Here is an 8,791-nt window from a genome sequence, read left to right as displayed (position 1 = left end):
ATAGCTGGCTAACCATATGCAGAATACTGAAACTGTACTCACTACTTTTCACCATGCACAAAAATTAACTCAAGAGGGATGAAAGATTTAAGTGTACAATTTCATACTATAAAAATCCTGAAGATAACCTAGGAAATAGCCTTTTGTCCTCAGCCTTGGAAATTAATTTTTGGATAAGTCTGCAAAAGCAATTGCAACAAAAACAAAAATTTGACAAGCGAGACCTAATTAAACTAAATTCCTTATGCACAGCAAAATAAACTATCAACAGTATAAACAGACAATCTTCAGAATTGGAGAAAATATTCATAAACTGCATCTGACAAAGGTTTAATATACAGACTCTATAAAGAACTTAAACCAACCATCAATCAAAAAACAACCCCATTAAAAAATGGGCCAAGGACATGAACAGGCACTTTTCAAAAGAAGACATACAGGTGGCCAACAAACAGATAAAAAATGCTAATCATTACTAATCATCAGAAATGCCAATCAAAATCACAATAAGATACCATCTGACACCAGTAAGAATGGCTATTGTTAAAAAAAAAAAAAAAATAGATGCTGGCAAGTGTGCCAAGAAAAGAAAATGCTTATACACTGCTGATGGGAATGTAAATTATTTCCGCCACTGTGGAAAGCAGTTTGGAGATTTCCTAAAAACTTAAAACAGAGCTACCATTTGACCCAGCAATTCCATTACCAGCTATATATTCAAAAGGAAAGCGAATCATTCCACCAAAAAGACACATGCACAAGTATGTTCATCATCACACTATTCACAATAGCAAAGGCATGAAATCAACATACTTTCCCATCAATGGTAGATTGGATAAAGAAAATAAGGTACATATACACCCTGGAGTACTATGCAGCCATAAAAAAGAACAAAATCTTGTTCTTTGCCACAACATGATGCAGCTAAAGGCCATAATTAAAGCAGAATCAAAAAACAAAATACTGCATGTTCTCACTTTTAAGTGGGAGCTTAAACATAAACATAGGAACAATAGGCACTGTGGACTACGAGAAAGGGGACAAGGGTGTCTGTTGAAAAACTACTTATTGAGTACTATGCTTGCTTATGTGAGTGAAGGGATCCATACCCCAAACCCCAGCATCATGCAATATACCCATGTATCAATTCTGCACGTGTATCTCTGTATCTCAAATAAAAGTTGAAAGTTAAAAAAAGAGTAATTACAGATTTTGGAAGACATACTTTCTACTTATTGCTATTTGTTTCTTAGATGTAATATTTTTGTTATTATTTTTCATCCTTTCCTACATTTCAAGTTCTCTTTGAGTTTGTGTTTGAACTCTAAATTATGCATGGCTATATCAAATGTCCACAAAGCTTTTCAAAGAATGACCTAAGAATTTTAAGCTGAACAATTCATAGGTATCACACTGAGAAGGAAGACATTCGAGTTCCAAAAAAGCTGGAATGTATCATCCTTGATCAACAACTGGGCACCCACTAGAGATTTCAGAGGCAAATGTTACTCCAAATGCTTCTGAGGGCTTGAAAACAAATGTCAAATACTGCTGACTAATCTTTGTTTAAAACACTTAATATTCTTTCAAAAAACAATATAAAAATATACAGCACTGATTAACACAAAATTCACAATATTCAGCATCCAATCACAAATACTAGGCATTTGAGAAAGCAGGAATATGTGGCCCTATCTTGGAGATAATTCAAGTAGATATTGAAATGGTATAATGATAGAATTAGCAAGCAAGGGCTTTAAGATAACTGTTATAAATATGTTGAGTAAACTAAATGATTTGACAAAAACATTAACATTGTGAGGAAACAAATGAAGATTTAAGAAACAACAGATATGGGGCTTCTAGACATAAATATACAGTATTGGATATGAAAAATATATATTGAATGAGAAAAATGGCAGATTATGAACTGAACAAAAGATGACTTAAACAGTCAACAATGAAGACTACTGAAAATAAAGTCAAAGTAAAAATATACTGAACGAAAACCATGAAAATAGTCTTAGTGATTTGTAGAACAATAACAAGTTATTTAAGTCATGTTTAATTTTAAGTCTAAGTGTAAAGAAGAGATTATATAGTGCAGAAAATACACAGTAAAAAATACTGGCCAGAATTTTTTTCTAAATGTATTTTAAAAAACCCAAAATCCTAGACACACAAAGATCTAAAATAATTCCAAGTAGGGTAAATTGAAAGGAAATTATGCTAAAATGCGTTATAGTCAAATTTCTGAAAACCAATAACAAAGAAAAATTCTTAAAAACAGCCAGAGATAAATGATACATTATAAACAAATGAAGAAATTATTTGCCACTGATTTCTTGACATAAACAATACAATTAATAAAATATCTCAGCCTAATATAGTTTATAAGAAATTGTTTTATGTCTGTTTATAATCATATATTCAACAAAATATATGTGGTCAATGGATGTATTATCAAATATTATATAACTTTTTTCAAGAAAGTCATTATTTCACTTACTTGTGACTTGTTGGGGATTATATATGTAATATTTGCACGCAATGCTGAAAATGGTATTTGTGATTTCCAGTCTTTAGTGGTATTGCATAATTTATTTTTTCAGTTAGACAAAGGCATAAGTACTTACGACTTTTTCTTAATGGAACATTCAGAGAATAATCAACAGATATTCAAGGCACTTTCCCTCAGGTAATTACGTAGAATTTGTTTAACCTTGAGTCAGATTAACATTTCAACACAATGAATCTCAAGGGAGTAGAAAAAATTTAAATCCATTCTGTAGCCTCCTATGAGGCCTAAAACAGTAGAAAGCAAAGCGGATTCTCCACTGAGGTAAGCGGAAACATTGGTCTTAGAAAATGTCTAAGGATACATCCTTAAAGTAGGTTGTCACCAAAAATCTTGAAGGGTCCCATTCTCTGCAAAACTGTTGCCTCTCTTACAATATACTGTTCTGTCATCAATAGGACAGATGTGCAGACAGACCTATTATACAGTCTCCAATACTCGGGGCTGGTCATTATTTATGCCACCTTAGCTTTCAAATTACTTCATGCTTCAGTCATCTATTTTAACAAAGATCTTTATCATTATTTACCTTGTGTCTTTCCTGTCTCATTCTCACTTCCTAACAATGAAGGGTATCCCTAATGGAGAAGTGGTGTGTTAGAGTGTTTATGAGAACATATTCTGAAGGTAGAATGGCTTTCCTTGAATCCTTACACTACAATTTATAATGTGAAAGATCTTTGTTAAATTATCCAACTCTTTGTGCCTCAGTTTCTTTTTCTTTTAAATGGGGATGATATTACTGCCTACTTCCTAAAGTTATTGTGTAGATCATATGAGTTAATATGTGTAAGGCACTTGCAAAACTGCCTAGCACGCAATGGATTTCCTTAGGTTGTTGATATTCATTTGTATTTCTCTATCCACTGAGCCCTTTTTTATGATTATCTCTTAAATGTTCATGAATTGTAAGAACAGCCAGTTTTTGTTTCTTTTTTCCTGCAGAAGGATGAATAATTGGGGGATTATACATCCCCTAATTGCTCACTAGAAGCAGCAATTCAATAGGCAAAAAGTTCAAATGCAGATTAAGATATTACTAACAAAATTTTCAAATTATGGCATAAAATTTTGTTTTTGTTAAACACGTTAAATTTATAGACAGAAGTATTGACATGTATATAATGGTCAGAGATTTCCTACTGCCCTATTCATTACTCCATCAATAGTTTTGAAAATCTTGTCTTGCTTCTTTCAATGATCAGCAAAAATGTAAAGTTTAATGTATAGATGTTTGTTTTACAAATTACCTGAAAATTGTGGTAAGCAGAAACAAAAATGGTAGCTATTTTTACATAATTAAAATGACTCTGGGTCCAAAAAGTAGGTCATAGTAGCTACATCAAAACAACAACTTCAAAATATCTTGCCCCTTTTAATTCACACTTTACAAAAGTTTTAATGAATGTGACTGTAGCTTTGTGTGGTTTTGACCTGATGGGAAGAGGAGACTCTATTTAGAATTTGAAATAAAGGAAATACCTCTATTGCTCATACATCATATTGTTAATTTTCTTAGAAGATAATGTTTTGAATATAATAAATATTGATTTTCTAGTTTGCACAGGTTACCAAGATGAATCATAAGGTGAAACACAATCACACGGCAGTGACCAAAGTGACTGAATTTATTCTCATGGGGATTACAGACAACCCTGGGCTTCAGGCTCCACTCTTTGGACTCTTCCTCATCATATACTTGGTCACAGTGACAGGCAATCTGGGCATGGTTACCTTGACCTACTTGGACTCCAAGCTACACACCCCCATGTACTTTTTCCTTAGACATTTGTCAATTACTGATCTTGGTTACTCCACTGTCATTGCCCCGAAGATGTTAGTAAACTTCATAGTGCACAAAAATACAATTTCCTACAATTGGTGTGCCACTCAGCTAGCATTCTTTGAGATTTTCATCATCTCTGAGCTCTTTATTCTATCAGCGATGGCCTATGATCGCTACATAGCCATCTGTAAACCTCTTCTGTACATGATCATCATGGCAGAGAAAGTACTTTGGGTGCTGGTAATTGTTCCCTATCTCTATAGCACGTTTGTGTCACTATTTCTCACAATTAAGTTATTTAAACTGTCCTTCTGTGGCTCAAACATAATCAGCTATTTTTACTGTGACTGTATCCCTCTGATGTCCATACTCTGTTCTGACACAAATGAATTAGAATTAATAATTTTGATCTTCTCAGGCTGTAATTTGCTCTTCTCCCTCTCAATTGTTCTCATATCCTACATGTTTATTCTAGTGGCCATTCTCAGAATGAAGTCAAGGGAAGGGAGGTACAAAGCGTTCTCCACCTGTAGCTCTCATCTGACAGTGGTGATCGTGTTCTATGGGACATTGTTATTTATTTACTTGCAACCCAAGTCCAGTCATACTTTGGCTATTGATAAAATGGCCTCGGTGTTTTACACCCTGGTGATTCCTATGCTGAATCCGTTGATCTACAGCCTAAGGAACAAAGAAGTAAAAGATGCTCTAAAGAGAACTTTAACCAATTGATTCAAAATTCCCACTTAATATCTTAATACTCAGTTGCATAGTTGGGTACAATAATCTTTGTTTAGTACTCTGTCAAACCAATTATAACATAAAAAAAGTAGAAATACTCTATCTGCTTAGGTTTTCCTCTTTTTCTGGACAAAACATGTCCTCTTAGAGCAACCTGTACTCGTTGCCACCTCAATGGAATAAATAAATACTATATTCAGGTAATATATGTCCTAAGCAACTTTTGAGATCATATTGGAACAGCTATTATTTATAAATAAGGCAAATTATGTCAGACTTAGAGTTGCAGAGTTAAAACGAAAAGCTTGTATAGTTCAAACAGAGTAAAAGTAACCATAAAATTAGTAATAGATATTTCACAGCAGGCACTAGGTATTAAATGTAAATAAGATTGAACCATAAAGAACATGTAGGCTAGATGGGAAGCAAGAAAGTAAGTAAATATGTGATTATAACACAACATGAAAAGGCTGTTTAGCCCGACCAACATGATGAAACCCTGTCTCTACTGAAAATACAAAAATTAGCTGGGCACAGTAGCATTCACCTATAGTCCCAGCTACTCGAGAGACTGAGAGAGGAGAATTGCTTGAACCCGGGAGGCAGAGGTTGCAGTGAGCCGAGATCACGCCACTGCACTCCAGCGTGGGTGACAGAGCGAGACTCCATCTCAAAAAAAAAAAAAAAAAAAAAAAAGAAAAGAAAAGAAAGAAAAGAAAAGGCTGTGTAAACATTAAAGCTAAGAACACAATAAAGTATGCTACCTCAGAATGAGGTTTTTCAATCAGCTGAAGTTAGTATTGTATATCTTAGGGATAAAGTAGGTTTTTGATTAGGAATGATGAGAAAAATATTGGATTATTCTAGATCCTCCTTGACAGATTCTAGCACTATTGCAAACACTGGTTTATGAGAACTTCCTGATAAGCTGATTTAGAATTGGCAACCTGAAGATAAATAAGTTATCTCGTCATCTACTGTAATGGTAGCAATACAGAATTTTGAAAAATATATGGATATAATAACACAGATTAAAAATACTTATGAGGGTTAGTTGCATCTTCATTCCTGTCTTCTTTGTCTCCTCCATGAGCCTGTCTACACAGTGGCATGGAATGTATTCTACCATAGTTCTGCATCTACACTGTGTACTCTCACTCAGCAATTAAATTCCTTACATCTTGGTATTCTTCCATTGTTTCAATGGGCCTCTATTTTTTTCGATTTTAAAAATATATACACTTTTCTAATTGTGTCTATTTCAATTTAATCTAGTGTTCAAACTAAAAATTGTGAGGAATTGAATCAGAAAATGAACCAAAGTGTCTTTATCCAGATCCATTTCTTTCATTTTTTCCTCTTCTTTAACTTATTGTATTTTACTTCATCTAAACATAAACTGAACATAACAGTAATACAAAATTGCATTATCCAATCATATCAAATTTGTTTACTTCTGATTTTGATAACATCTGATCCTGCTCACTAGCATGTTGATTTTTAGGATCAATTTTACATTTCCAGAGTAACTTTTTTTTTTTTTTGAGACTAAGTCTCACTCTGTAGCCCAGGCTGGAGTGCAGTGGTGTGATCTCGGCTCACTGCAACTTCTGCCTCCCGGCTTCAAGCAATTCTCCTGCATCAGCCTCCCGAGTAGCTGGGACTACAGGTGCACACTGCCATGCCCAGCTAATTTTTTGTATTTTAGTAGAGACCAGGTTTCACCATGTTGCACAGGCTGGTTGTGAACTCCTTAGCTCAGGCAATCCACCCACCTCGGCCTTCCAAGCTGAGATTACAGGCGTGAACCCCCGTGCCCGGCCTCATAGTAGAATTTTATATTATAATGCACAAATATAACTCTTTGGTTTTGTATATTTTCTCTTCCCAAATTCTACAATTTCTATCCCTTTCTATAACACACAACTAAAATTAAATAATATTAACAGCATTCTGTAATACCATCCATACAAGAAGGTCTTTTAAAAAAATCATGCTATATTATGTTCCCTGCAATTTTTTTTTTTACTTTTGAACTCATCAGCAGAATTTCTCTTGACCAATAAAAAATCTTTTTTAAAAATTTTTAATATCAGCATACAACTCTGGAAAATAGACAAATCACTTTGTACTTAGCCATTCCTTGATTGATGAACTTTGGTTGTTGACAGTTTAAGTTATTTAAATTGCCACCTAAAACATATGCTGTAATAAATATCTTATGATTATAAAATAATATACTGGTAATTTTTATTTCTAAAATAAATGTATATGGTTATTCCACATCCTAATAATGTGTTGTTGGGTAAATATTTTGCATACATAAATTATAATTTTAAAATATTTTAATGAGAATAAATGCCATGCAATATTTTTTTTCTAAGCGGTGTTTCCTCTTTTGTCCATTTTTTTAATGAAATACTAACATTTTAAGAATGAAGTACTAACATTTTTATGAATACTAACATTTACTAATATTAATTGTGTGATAAAAATGCAGAATGACAATAATAGGTGTCTAAAATCAGCTATTTGATGTCATAGATAAAATATAGATGGTTTTCAAACATTACATTCTTTTCTACAAAAAGTTTATAACATTCCAGACTTAGTTGGACCCTGCTATTTTCCCTAATAACCACAAAACACACATTCTGATTACAATTATAATCATGAGTAGTTGAAAAATAATGCTGCCAACCTATATAAAATTCCTTTAGTATTTATACATTCTCAAACTTCTTCCCAGAGTTAAAACCTTGAGCTTTATTTGATTTATTATCATTCCATGTCTAATTAATGACTTGGTACACCAAAAGCTTTTACCAAGGATATTTTAATATATCTGTACTTACTAATGTTTACATGACCAGAGTTGAAAGGTCCTAATGACTGGATTGCAAAACCTCAACTTCCAATTATTTCTAAAAGCCCTTGAGGCTGATTTCCTATATAGGCTCTGTAATGAATTTCAGTTCTCTCTCCATGGCTTCTTTATTCAGACAGCAAGACACACTCCTCTTAAAGGAATTTTCTCAAAGACTTCAAATTTTCTGCATCAAAGATGAAGCCATTCTGGCTTAAAAATGTTGAAAGAGCTAGCTCAGTGGAGAATTGTCTCCTTTACTGTCTTATCCTAAGCATCCAAGTGGTTCGTCCTTCATCTAACATCATAGGGTTGAGACCAAGGTACAACTCTTAGCGAGGCTCAATTTTAAGGCACCAAGTTGTAGTATTAATTTTAATAACTACCACCAAAGGTGACTGTTTTAAGAATGGACAGGTGAAGACCTACCCTCATGGCATAAAAGTAAGGTTCCCCATATCCGGCTTTAGATCTGCTTCTATATGACACAGAAAAAATTCAGAATAGCCAAAATAATCTTGAAAAACAACGAAGTTAGAGCACTCACAATAGCTACTCCGTGACCTCCTATAAACCTCCAGCACTGGAGATAATGCAGCACTTTATAAACATGGATAAATAGATTCGTGGTACAGAATAGAGTCCAAAACACATGTACATATGGATGTTTGATTGATTATCTACTAAAAAGCCCACTTAATTTATATGGGACCTTAGACACATATAAATATCACCTACAAGGCTGTAACTAAAAGGCAATCAAACAAAAATAGGATAAAATATATTCCACATAGTAGGTATTAATGGTCAACATGCACAT

General features: G+C 33.5%; 1 protein-coding gene across 1 annotated transcript; it reads left to right on the top strand.

Annotated features, from left to right (window-relative positions):
- The first annotated feature begins 4,154 nt into the window (after nt 1–4,154).
- OR8K1 (olfactory receptor family 8 subfamily K member 1) lies at nt 4,155–5,096 on the top strand. The gene has a single exon (XM_055293149.2). It carries the CDS (start codon nt 4,155–4,157, stop codon nt 5,094–5,096), a length of 942 nt encoding a protein of 313 aa, XP_055149124.2.
- The last annotated feature ends 3,695 nt before the right edge of the window (nt 5,097–8,791 follow it).

The sequence above is a fragment of the Symphalangus syndactylus genome, chromosome 1 (genome assembly GCF_028878055.3).
Source record: "Symphalangus syndactylus isolate Jambi chromosome 1, NHGRI_mSymSyn1-v2.1_pri, whole genome shotgun sequence".
Lineage (NCBI taxonomy): Eukaryota > Metazoa > Chordata > Mammalia > Primates > Hylobatidae > Symphalangus > Symphalangus syndactylus.
The sequence above is the reverse complement of the archived record's forward strand: the minus strand, read 5'-3'. Positions and strand labels throughout refer to the sequence as shown.

What these genes read in the sequence shown, in the direction of transcription:
- OR8K1 (XM_055293149.2), top strand. Translation starts at nt 4,155, where the DNA reads ATGAATCATAAGGTGAAACACAATCACACGGCAGTGACCAAAGTGACT.